Below are 13,671 nucleotides of genomic sequence, written 5' to 3'. Positions count from 1 at the left end.
ATACACTGGCAGTATGCATTGACAACGAAGACGCTTTTAATAACATGCACACTGATACTCTTATCCAATCCCTAGACCAGTTTTATGTTGACCGGGTTCTCCGCAATTGGATCAACTACATGCTAAGGAACATATGAATAAGCTGCGAGATGTACGATATAACTATCAAGGAAAAGGTATTTCGCGGTATACCACAGGATGGCATTTTGTCACCTTTACTCTGGTTTACTACGATTAATAGCTTCCTAAGGACCCTAATCGAGAAAGGACTTAGACCTATCTGCTATGCAGACGATGTCTTAATACTTTTAAAGGGAAAGGATTCAAATTACTTGTGTAGAAGAGCTGAGGAGGCTCTGAATACGGCCTTGAGAGGCCTCAATGTTAAGCCGACGAAGACGGAAATCGGTCATTTCACAAGAAAGATGAAAATTTCTACGTATACTGAACCTTGCCTCCTGGGCAAGAAGATACCGATGACAGACAAAGTTAAGTAAGGTATAATCCTTGACCGGAAATTTAAATGGAGAAATCACATAGAGGATAGGATCAACAAGGCACATCGGTGCTGGGCGATATGTAGGAGAACTATAGACATGAAATGGGGTCTTAGTCCTACTATGACAAATTGGCTTTATAAAAGTGTAATTAGACCAAGTCTATATTATGCTTCAATAATCTGGTGGACTGCTTCGCACAAGAAGTCTAATATTAAAATACTACAGGGAGTTCAGCATACATACTGCTTGGGTATAAGTGGTGCCATGTGTACTACTTCAACCAAGGCTCTGGAAACGTCACGTCATCTTTTTATACTGGATACATTGGAAGGTTATACACAATCATCGGACGTGCCTGATCGTATACCAGACACTGAATATGTCGGAAACGATGATCCCAGATAGAATGTCTTGGTCGAGCGGAACATTAGAGCAAATACCAGTAGAAATCCGTTGCTACATGGATGGCTCTAAATTTGGGGACAAAGTGATCCTTGGGTTCTATACTGAAGACCCAGAAACAGAAATATACCTCCGTTTACCTAATCATAACACAAGCTTTCAGGCAGTCCGAGCAATAACGGAATGTGTAAATTGGATTAGAATAAATATGGCGCCCACAGGGCTTAATATATTTACCGACTGTCAGAAGCAATTAGGGCGATATCAGGTGATAGAATTAAATCTAAGACCGTATTGGATTGTAAGAAGGCATTAACTGAATATTCTTCCAGAGGTAAGGTTTACATCATATGGGTACAAAGCCACTCGGGAGTAGTCGGCAACGAAAGGGCGAATGTAATAGCTTTACAGGGAAGGGAGCTCGAGGTAGTTAACCAGGACGTGCGCATTCAGGCGATTGTAGAGTATATGGAGAGGACAGTGAAACTCCGGAGCCTTTCTTTATCACTGTCAGGCATTCGTCGAAGTTAGATGCAAGTATCTTGGAAGTGATGTTATTCTGGAAAAAAACATTCCTGACTAACACTGATTGGAAAATTCTTAGGAACTACGTTCAGGAAACTGAGTTTCTGAACATTGAAAAATAATATACTCAGTGATAATTTTTTTTCATGAAAAGGAGCGCACAACAGGCCCGATAGTGGCAGCCAGAAGGTAATTAGAGCAATATCGAATTAAATCTAAGACCACATTGAACTGTAAGAAAGCTTTAACTGAATATTCTCCCAGGATAAGGTTTACATCATATGGGTATCAGGCCACTCGGGAGTAGTCGGCAATGAAAGGGCGAATGTAATAGCGGTAAAAGAAAGGGAGCTCGAGGAAGTTAACCTGACGCTCGACGCAACAAAAGCTGAATTAGAAATATGGGTGAGAGAATCCCATAACACCTTTTCTAATAATAAAACGGTGGGTAGAACCACAAAGATCCTATAGAGTGACCCTGATGAGACCAAGACGAGAAATCTCCTCAAAATGAGGAAGTCTGAGGTTAGTATGATGGTACGTATTCTAAGTGATATATTGAAGACCCAGAAACAAAAATATACCACCGTTTACCATAACACAACGCAAAGTACCAGGCCACACGGGGTAGTCGGCAACGAAAGGGCGAATATAATAGCTTTAAAGGGAAGGGAGCTCGAGGTAGTTAATCTGACGAACGCAAAACCTTTCGACACAACAAAAGCTGAATTAAAAATATGGGTGAGAGGATCCCATAAGACCTCTTGGAATAATGAAACGGTGGGTAGAACCACAAAGATCCTATGGGGTGACCCTGAGGAGAACCAGATGAGAAATCTCCTCAAAATGAGCAAATCTGGAGTTAGTATGATGGTACGTATTCTGAGTGGACACACAGGATTACAAGCACATCTGTTAGATCCAAGTATATTGGAGGTGATGTTATTCCGGAAATAACATTTCTGTCTAACACTGATTGGAAAATTCTTATGAATTACGTCCAGGAAACTGAGTTTCCAAACATTGAAAAATAATACATACAGTGAAAAAACTTTTTTCATTAAAAGGAGCGCACAACAGTCCTGATAGTGGTCTAGGTGTATTTCTTCGGATTTGATGTAGTATACGTACTCCTATTAACCTAACATATTACTCAATTCTTTCTTTGAATGAATTATTGTATGGATTTTGATGACTGAATCAGAAAAAATTTCATAATTTGAAGATAAGAATACGTCCCGGCGTACTAATAATCATTTTCTGATTTTTCATATTAAACGTTATTAAAATAAATGTAAATTTTGAATTTATTTGGCAGTAAAATTGTAAAATTGGAATTGAAATTTTGGTTTTAGAAGAATTCTCAGCTTTAAAGGTTCAAAACTTTCCATTTTGTTCAACAATCCATTTAGCAAGTTTTCCAAATCGATTATAGAATGTGATTATACTAATCGATTTTTTTGAGTAAATAATACATATAACTAAACAGTGATGTTTGTAAGTACTTATATAAGTAGTTATTTATAAGGGAGCGTGTGTAAGTACTTGTCTCCAATGTCATAACTGTGTTAAAATAATGAGTTAAAATACTAACGACAAATATGTGAAAACAATATAGTATAAGTTTTTACTGGGTTAATAAAGAAATTATGTGTATATTCACTAAAAATTTGAACATGTGTTTTATAAAGTTATTAACTGATATTTATTTGGAATTTTCCATATAAAATAATTTTGCCTGGAAATTTATTTTAAATTATTAAGAAATACTTTAACAAAGTTTTAAATTGTTTTAATTTTTAACTTGTTAAAATTATAACAATTCTTGTGAAAAATTGCTTTAAAAAAAACTGACAAGAAGTAAGTAGCATGACAAAAATATGATTAACTATTAAAAATTTAATATTAAATAACTTCATTAGCGAAAACCTTAGAAGGCAAAGACAACATTTCAGGCTCGGCCGACGATGAACTAATAATGTTCGTTACAAGTTTACTAAACTTAACTGTTTAGTTTTTTTGTTGACCAGTTGGGTTTGCAATATTATTTGAAATATTTAAACCAGATTTTTAGAAATAAATAAAAATGTATTGTATTGGATTTTGCAATATGCAAGTTGATAAAGGTGGTGGCCAACTTAGAAGGTAGTGAACAAATAAAGGGGGATAAAGAGAGCAGGAAATACAAATTATTAGGAATTTTGTTATAAGTTTGGAGGTAGCAAAACGTTCTGAGCCATCGTCTCCTGAATTTATTGTACCACCCCTTTTTCTCTACATATGAATGTCTGTCTGTCTATCTCGCTAGTCCTTCCCTCTTTCTGTTCGCCTATCTATGTCTACATTTTTTAGATTGTCTATTTAACTTATTTATTTTTGGTATTGACTTGTATTTGTATTTAAGTGTTTTTTTGTACTTGTCTTTTGCACCTTTAAATTATTGTCATTTACTCGCATTTCAGTTTGACTACATGTTTTTCAACCGCTTGCAGTTGTTGTTCCATACGCATTTTTTTGGAATGTGTCCGCCGTTAGTTGAGCTTTAAGTTGAACGTTTCTTTGTTCGTTATCAAGTGCACCATAAAGTGGCAGTCGAATTGAGGCGGGCAGTATGGTTCACTGCACGTTCGTAAGGTTTCATTACGGTCATTTCTGTAAGAGATTTTCCTTTTTGTTTAGTCTAAAAATAAAATTTTTCCACAAAACTTTAAACCAATCTTTCCTGTTTTTTTTGTATAACTTTTTATCACTTTAAACATAAACTACTTTTTTGTGAATTTGAAAAAAATTAAAACTCCTTTCATTCTTTGAATAAAATATTGTGGTATGTTTCTGTGGATTTGTTATGCTGTCATGATTTTATTGTTATTTATTTTGATTTCAAATCAGAGATTCAATTGAAATACGAGCAGGAACATTATTTCAATTGGTTTAATATTTCAAATTAAAAAAAATTGAAAAATGTTTATTGAAATTCATAGATAAATAGTACAATACGTATAATAAAATATATAAATAATGGTTTAAAAATAAATTGTGTAATGAAATTTGCGGTGTTTCGGTACAGCATATTTAAAATTTATAATTTTTCAGAGAATATGTATGTAAATTAGGGTAGCCCCGTTTCTAAGGAGAAAAATATGATATGGATGTATCCAACGAAAATGAAACTAGTTAATTCTAAAATACCGTTTCTCAAAATTTTTGTCCAGTGGTCAATACTTGGTCTGCTGGGTCAATGGATAAGAAGGTTATTTTTCCAATTTTTTTCATTTCATCCTTTGCAAGATTTTTGGAAAATGAACAAATTAAAAAGGAGCTTTATATTCATTGATCTAACTCACTAAATATTGATCAACAATTTTGATGCGATCCTAATGTAGATATGTATGGTGGTCTCCGGTAGGTAAGTGGTTAGTGTTCTAGTCTGGTAGACCGCGCAACAGGGCCGAGAAAGGCCGGGGGGGAGGGAGACAGAGGGAGGGAAGAGGGACAGCCGCCGAACGAAACGGACGAACGAACGAACGACGACCGACCGAACGAACGAACGAACTACACGAAACGAACGAACAACGAACGAACGAACGAACGAACGAACGAACGAACGAAGAACGAACGAACGAACGAACGAACGAACGAACGAACAACGAACGAACGAACGAAGAACGACGAACGAACGAACGAACGAACGAAACGAACGAACGAACGAACGAACGAAACGAACGAACGAACGAACGAACGAACGAACGAACGAACGAACGAACTAACGAACGAACGAACTAAACTAACGAACGAACGAACGAACGAACGAACGAACGAACGAACGAACGAAAGAAAACGAACGAACGAACGAACGAACGAACGAACGAACGAACAACGAACGAACAACGAAAGAACGAACGAACGAACGAACGAACGAACGAACGAACGAACGAACGAACGAAAGAACGAACGAACGAACGAACGAACGAACAACGAACGAACGAAGAACGAACTAACGAACGAACGAAGAACGAACGAACGAACGAAACGAACGAAACGAACAACGACGAACGAACGAACGAACAAACGAACGAACGAACGAACGAACGACGAACGAAAACGAACGAACGAACGAACGAACGAACGAACGAAAACGAACGAACGAACGACGAACGAACGAACGAACGAACGAACGAACGAACGAACGAACGAACGAACGAACGAACGAACGAACGAACGAAACGAACGAACGAACGAACAACGAACGAACGAAACGAACGAACGAACGAACTAAACGAACGAACGAACGAAAGAACGAACGAACGAAACGAACGAACGAACGAACGAACGAACGAAGAACGAACGAACGAACGAACGAACGAACGAACGAACGAACGAACGAACGAACGAACAAACGAACGAACGAACGAACGAACGAAAACGAACGAACGAACGAACGAACGAACGAACGAACGAACGAACGAACGAAGAACGAACGAACGAACGAAACGAACGAACGAACGAACGAAAACGAAAACGAACGAACGAACGAACGAACGAACGAACGAACGAACGAACGAACGAACGAAGAACGAACGAACGAACGAACGAACAACTAACGAACGAACGAACGAACGAACGAGAACGAAAGAACGAACGAAGACAACGAACGAACGAACGAAACGAACGAACGAACGAAACGAACGAACGAACGAACGAAAACGAACAACGAACGAGAAACGAACGAACGAACGAACGAACGAACGAACGAACGAACGAAACGAACGAACGAACGAACGAACGAACGACGAACTAAAACGAACTAACGAACGAACAACGAAACGAACGAACGAACGAAAACGAACGAACGAACGAACGAACAACGAACGAACTAACGAACGAACGAACGAAAAAAGAACGAACGAACGAAACGAACGAACTAACGAACTAACGAACGAACTAACGAACTAACTAACTAACTAACGAACGAACGAACTAACAACGAACTAACTAACTAACTAACTAACGAACGAACTACGAACGAACGAACGAACTAACAACTACGAACGAACGAACAACGAACGAACTAACGAACGAACGAACTAACGAACGAACGAACTACTAACTAACTAACGAAACGAAAACGAACGAACGACTAACGACTAACGAACGAACAAGAACGAACGAAACTAACGAACGAACTAACTAACTAAACGAACGAACGAACTAACGAACGAAACTAACGAACTAACGAACTAAAAACTAACAACGAACTAACTAACTAACTAACTAACTAACTAACTAACTAACTAACTAACTAACGAACTAACTAACTAACTAATAAAAACTAACTAACTAACTAACTAACTAACTAACTAAGAACTAACTAACTAACTAACTAACTAACTAAACTAACTAACTAACTAACAACTAACTAACTAACTAACTAACTAACTAACTAACTAACTAACTAACTAAATAACTAACTAACTAACTAACTAACTAACTAACTAACTAACGTCGTGAGCTATACCAATGAATCTTACCAACTGAAACATACATATATAGACGTGCTCGATTACACAAAAGAGACAGAATTTGTCGGGAACTTTGAGGCACTGATCACAAATAGAATGTTTTGGTCAAGCGGAACATTAGAGCAGATATCCCTATTAATTTGTTTTTTTCTCATGGTTCTAATCTGGGAAAAACGAACCAGAATTTGTCGGGAACTTTGAGGCACTGATCATAAGTATAATGTTTTGGTCAAGCGGAGCATTATAGCAGATATCCATAGAAATTCGTTTTTGTACTTAAGGTTCTAATATGGGAAAAACGAGCTAGGAAACTATTTTGAAAACTTATAACTGGTGTTGTTTATCCTATAGTCGGCATTGGCCCACTATTCTTTCATATTTGTTAAACTGATATTAAAATTAAATCATTTAATATTTTGCATAAAATTTATTAATTTATAATTATGTTGACATCGATTATAATCCAAAAATCTATTTTAAATGATATTGTAATTTTCTCAAAAATTTAGTTACTGCCGTTTCTCAGATTCTACATTAAAATAGTTTTGTATCTAGCTTTATTAACCCACCCGAATGCAAGCTCCGCTCCTAGTTTTTAGGAATTCTAAAAAAATTTATAGTTATTAAGGCTATAAGTAAATTTTTCCATATATTTCTTCAACTTACCATATTTATGTTTACAAGTTTCCAATTCTAATTTACATTCATTAGTAAACTCTGCCACCGTACCATTTTTAAATATTACACAATGAGGATCATAGTTCTCGGTACAAATATCACCACATGTATATTCATCAAGTGGTTTAGCACTGATAAAATATAAACTTAAAAGGATTAAACCAAAAGAAACACAAAGTTTTACTAACAAATTCATGATTCTGAATGTTAGAAATATCTTTTTGCTATTAAAAAGTGTTGGAAATTGTTACAGAGCTTTATATATAGAATCTATAATAAAGGCTAAAACAGACGTCAATTTCTGTTTACAGTTAAGATAAAAAATTCTTTTGTTATTTATTGTAAATGACTTAATTGTAAATTAAAGATCAATATAAGTGAAATTAGTTGTTTATTTAATTATTGCTTAGTTAGTTTGTTGTTGTTGTCAGAAAGTAAGGAATCAGTGATGTAAAAGAATTGCCCTCAAATGCTAAATCTTCCTCTCAAACGACATGATGGAGAAATAAGTACATCAAGATGATATATTTTGTAAACCTATCGACTAGATCATTGACTACTTCTCTCTTGATTGATTGATTGATTGATTTTGACAAGAATTTTGACTAATTTATTGATAAGTGCGATATATAGACAAGTTTATGGACTTGTCTATTGACTAATCTACTTACTAGTCTATGTACTATGTAGTCTATGAACTAGTCAATTGATACTAGTCTTTTGATTAGTATATATTCACTAGTCTGTGGACTTGTCTATTAACTAGTATGTGAACTGATATTTTCAGTAATCTCTTGACTAATCTAATGACTAATATACACAAAAAACAAGTAAGAAACCTGAAATAATAAGGCTATCTGAAATAATCGGTCGATCTTAACCATTTTAAATAGTCATCGTTCCTGGGGTAATAGAATATAATGTACCAAATTTTATTGAATTATCTCCAAAATTGTAACCTGTAGTTTGATTACAAGGTTTACAAACCCTATTTGGTGGTTCACTTGTATGGGGGCTAGGTAAAATAATGTACCAATCTTAATAATTTTCAATAGGCTTCGTCCCTGGGACAATAGAAGATCACGTACCAAATTTCATTGAATTATCTTTAAAATTACGACCTGTAGATTGATTTAAGTCAAATTTTGAAGGGATATTTGTATAGGGGCTATGGTCAAATCAGACCCTATAATTATATAATTCATGAGAGTCATCAAGGCTAGTATAGAACTTGGTTTTGCAGCTTTTTGACGAGATACGAGTATATTAAACATAATTATGAACTTAAAATCCCTATTCGTCGGGTTCAGTTGTATGAGGGCTAGGTGAGAAAATGGACCGATGTTGACCATTTTCAATAATTTCATTGAATTACCTTTAAAATTGCGACCTGTAGTTTGATTACAAGGTTTACAAGCCCTATTTGGGGGTTCAGTTGTATGGCTAGGTGAGAAAATGGACCGATGTTAACCATTTTCAATAGGCTTTGTTTCCGATACCAAATTTCATTGAATTATCTTCAAAAGTTGTATGGGGGCTAGGTGAAATAATGGACCGATGTTGACCATTTTCAATTATTTCATTAAATTTCCTTCAAAATTGCGACCTGTAGTTTGATTAAAGGGTTTACAAGCCCTATTCAGGGGTTCAGTTGTATGGGGGCTAGGTGAAATAATGAACCAATCTTAACCATTTTCAATAGGGTTCGTCCCTGGGACAATAGAAGATCATGTGCCAAATTTCATTGAAAAACAAGGTTTACATGGACGGACGGACAGACTGACGGACTCAGGACCAATATTATTGTGCGTTACAAACATCAGCACAAAACCAATATACCATCCCCACTAAATTGGTGTAGGATATAATGATTCTAAGTCGATTGATATACTTTAAGGTGGGTGTAGGACCAATATTCTTGTGCGTTACAAACATCAGCACAAACCCTATATACCCTCCCCAATAAAGTAGTGTAGGGTATAAAAAGTTAAAGTTTAGTATGTGATTATTCTTTCTGTGGATGGACTAGACTATATATAGAGCCTGTGTATTGGTCGACCTATATATTTCTCTATGGACTAGTTTATGGACCAGTCTATTAAATAGTATATGATGTAGTTTATTTATTAGTTCACTACTACATGAACAAGTCTATTGACTGGCCTATAGACTAGTTTTTGGACTAGTCAAGCGATTAGTCTATTGGCAATAGTCAATATTAAAGGGACTTCTCTACTGACTAGTCTATTCATTAGTCAATTAACTGTCAATTAACTAGTCTACTTATTAAATAGTCTATGAACTAATTTATTGATTAGTATATGAAGTGCTCTTTTGGCTGGTCCATGGATTAGTCTATTGATTGGATGATATGGGTTAGTAAATATTTGACCTAGTCAATTGACTAGTCTATGGACTGGTTTATTGATTTCTCTATTGGCTAGTCTAAGAACTAGTCAATTGACAAGAATATGGACTAATATTAGAGAGCCAATGAGATATGAACTAGTTCATTAATTAGTCTATGAATTACTGTTTTAACAAGTCTAATGACTGTAGTTACTATAGACAAATCTTTGGTCTGCTTAATCGATTAGTTTTTTGACTAGTATTTGGACTCCTACATATATTTGACTTGTTTATTGACCAAAATAATAACGACTCATTTTTACAAGTCCCCGAAATAGTCTATATCCTAATCTACTAACTAGTCTATGGACTATTTGGAACAATTTTTTATTATTAGTACATATACATATATTTAAAATGTCGTGGGGATATTACGCTATATTTCCTTGTCAAAAAGTCAAATAGATTCCGCATAGCATTCTTACTGGCTATAAACTTTATTCAATTTTTGGAGAGTGTAAAACGTAAAGTATGTAGAAATATTAATGTGATAAAATTTAAATATAACAACTGTTTATAAGGTATTTATTTTTAAAATGTTTGTTTTAATAATTAATAATAATCGTTTGGCAGTTGGTGTATTATTACACATACATAAGTAGTAATTTATTAAAATGATACCTACTCATCATATTACCAATAAGGGTATTCACTGTTTAATGTTTTATATGGAATTATAAAAAAATACTACACAAATAATAAACAAAATTACTACCTATAGATAAACCATTTCAAGAGTTAATTGATAACTTTTTTTTTAAATTTTATAATCAGAAATTGATGGCATTTACTTTTAACAAAAATTGCCTAAAATTATATTGAATACCCTAAATGCTTTAACCAAACAAACAATAACATTTGTTTGCATACAGAAAAAAAACAACAAAAACACGTACAAATTAAACTCGTTTTATATACATATTTATTAAAAATTATTTTAAAATTCTAACAAAACAATATTTATAAAAAAAAATTCCCCCTATTTTATGAGAAATTATATAAACAAATAAAAAGGAAAAAAATAAAGTTATTTTAGTAACATCTATAAAACGACTTTAGCAAAATCAAATAGGTTTTAGTAGTTAAAACGATTTATCAACAAACAGACTGAAAATTTTTAAATTAATAAATATATAAAAATGTTTTATTTTAAGTTAACTATAACTCTGTTTTTAACCATCTACCTTATCAATCCCTGCTTTAGTAAGACCGACGATGAGGAAATAAACTGTTCTATACAAAGAAAATGTTCAACAAAAGAAGATATTGTCTGGGCATCAGATGAGCAACAGTGTTATCTATTTAGAAACCCTTGTATATTTGCTAATGAAATGTGTTTGAGAAGAGCTAAAAATAAAGAAGGTATGGGCATTGGAATGTGTATTTTGTTAAGTAAATTATAGATTTTTGTGTTTTTGTTGTTTTCAGAATACAAGGTCGTTACGGAGGATGAATGCAAAAAGCATTGCCATGAGATGTGCACTGAGGAATATACTCCGGTTTGTGGGGAGTACGATAATGCCTATAAGACTTTTTTCAATGAATGTGATTTTTATAGACACAGTTGCCAGAAGAATGAATGTAAGTGAATTCAAATCAAATGCATTTGAGGAATATTTTAATGGTGTGTTCATTAAAATCTGGACTTTTTCGACTAGTTTTCTATTTTAGAATTTTTCTATAGAAAAATATTCACTTTTCTAGAAAATATTATTCTGAGGCTGAACCTAGGGTCATGAAATTTTAATAGTGGATATGATTTTGGTTATGTAGATCCACTAAAGAGGAATTTTTGGAAATTTGTACATTTAGGGGTAAAAAGGGGAAAAACAGGTAAAACTGGTTTTCTTAATTATCTTACACAATATTAGTGATACAAAAAAATGTTTAATGTGACTGGTACTTTTTTGAAATTCGTACTTTTCAGGGGGTGAAAATGAGTAACAAAGGTGATTTTGGTACCTTTTTTGGTCCTGTATTATTGGTACTTTTTTAGTACATTAAAAAAACTTTTTCGATTTATTAACGTATACCTATTAAATTGCGGACTAACTCTGTAATATTTATGGAAATAAAATAGTTTCTATTTCATTGGAAGAAAAAAGTACCAAAAAGGGGAATAAGGGAAATATAATTTCATTCAAACTCATTGAGGCAATTTTTATAAAATTTGAAAAAAATATTTAATTTACGCACACAAAATAAACTCTTGATATAATATTTTGAAATTCGGGAACTAGGGCCTATATAGGACCAAATTCAAGCAATGTTTGATATTTTTGAATTTTTGGTACTTCATCAAATGGTAGTTTTTGTATTTTCTTTAAATTGAACCTAGAAACATAAAATTTAGCATGATTAAATAAAAAATCTATCAGATATGACTTTTTGGTACTTTTCCTTCTTCAAATGGTATTTTTTGTATATTCTATATTATGAAGCCAAAACAAACACTGAATGAGCTTCTTTAATAGAGTACTGTTTGGTACTTTTTCGTCCTTAAAATGGTACTATAATATTGAACATGCAGAGTACTGACTGAATCCGCAAGACGGATGTGGGGATCTGAAACAAATGACACACGGTTCTTATAAAATGAGAATTTATAAAACGGAGATTTTTGGTACTTTAGTACTTAACTATAAAAGTAATACAAATTTTATACTTAATTTTCATTGGGTAGCGAAGCACCCAGGGTACACTAGTTGTTTCATAAAACATTTTATATTTTTCGAAGAGTTTTTCATTTTAAAACTTTTCGACAAGTTTCGTGTAGACAAATATTTTATCAGTTTTCTTTTCCAGGTTTTTGTCGAGATAACTATTTGATAAGTTTACTTTTCGACAAGTTTTCTATAAAAAATCAATCGACCAGTTTTCTATAGAATATTGTTCGAAGAAAGTTTTTATCGATAACGTTTCATATAGAAAACTTTTCGATAGAAAACTTTAAGGATTTGTAATAGGATATTTCTTGCCAATTTTATTAAAGAAAGATTTTTGACAAAATGTTTATAGAAAACTTTCAGAAAAGTTTTTCGCTTTTCCCTATATAGAAAGCTTTTTTTACATTTCTAAATTTTCTATAGAACAATTATAGATTTTTTTATTTTAATATATTAATAAACTATACTTATTTTGAATAAATTTTAAAAATATATTTCAGCATACATTTTCTTACATATTGGTGAGTGTGATCAAGCAGTAGCGGCCTAAACTTTTCAAACCTCAATTACTGTATTAAGTATTATTGCATTTTCCATAAAATTCATTGTAAATAGTATATTCAATTAAATGTTGTGATTAAAAACTACAATAAAAATGTAACGAACAAATTAAAAATAACCGTAATTTGTAATTAAAAATTGTAAAAATTTTAATGTTGTTTTTCAAAAATTACTGCTTGTTATGAGTCAAATTGGAAAATTTGATTTTCGGTGATTTTCGGATGTGGGCCTTGTACGGGTGCTATAACTTATTATGCACAGATCTTGTCGATGCCAAACAATTTAGGAGAATGATTTATATATTTACAAAACATTTTCCTGTTAAGTTTTACTCCAACTTCGATATTTTTTTAATGAACTAAATTCATTAAAGTGATTTTTGAAACGATGTTGATTACATTATAACGGAGC

General features: G+C 33.2%; 1 protein-coding gene across 1 annotated transcript; it reads left to right on the top strand.

Moving 5' to 3' along the window:
- The first annotated feature begins 11,091 nt into the window (after window positions 1–11,091).
- On the top strand, window positions 11,092–13,385 carry LOC119600970. The gene is made up of 3 exons (XM_037951575.1): window positions 11,092–11,395; window positions 11,462–11,614; window positions 13,200–13,385. The coding sequence occupies exons 1-3, from the start codon at window positions 11,173–11,175 to the stop codon at window positions 13,247–13,249; spliced, it is 426 nt and encodes a 141-aa protein (XP_037807503.1). The 5' UTR covers window positions 11,092–11,172; the 3' UTR covers window positions 13,250–13,385.
- Window positions 13,386–13,671: the final 286 nt, after the last annotated feature.

Source organism: Lucilia sericata, unplaced genomic scaffold, assembly GCF_015586225.1.
Source record: "Lucilia sericata isolate MDLA Ls3-8-SP2 unplaced genomic scaffold, ASM1558622v1 Contig000132F_arrow, whole genome shotgun sequence".
Classification (NCBI taxonomy): domain Eukaryota; kingdom Metazoa; phylum Arthropoda; class Insecta; order Diptera; family Calliphoridae; genus Lucilia; species Lucilia sericata.
Note: the sequence above shows the minus strand (reverse complement) of the source record. Positions and strands in the feature narration are given on the sequence as shown.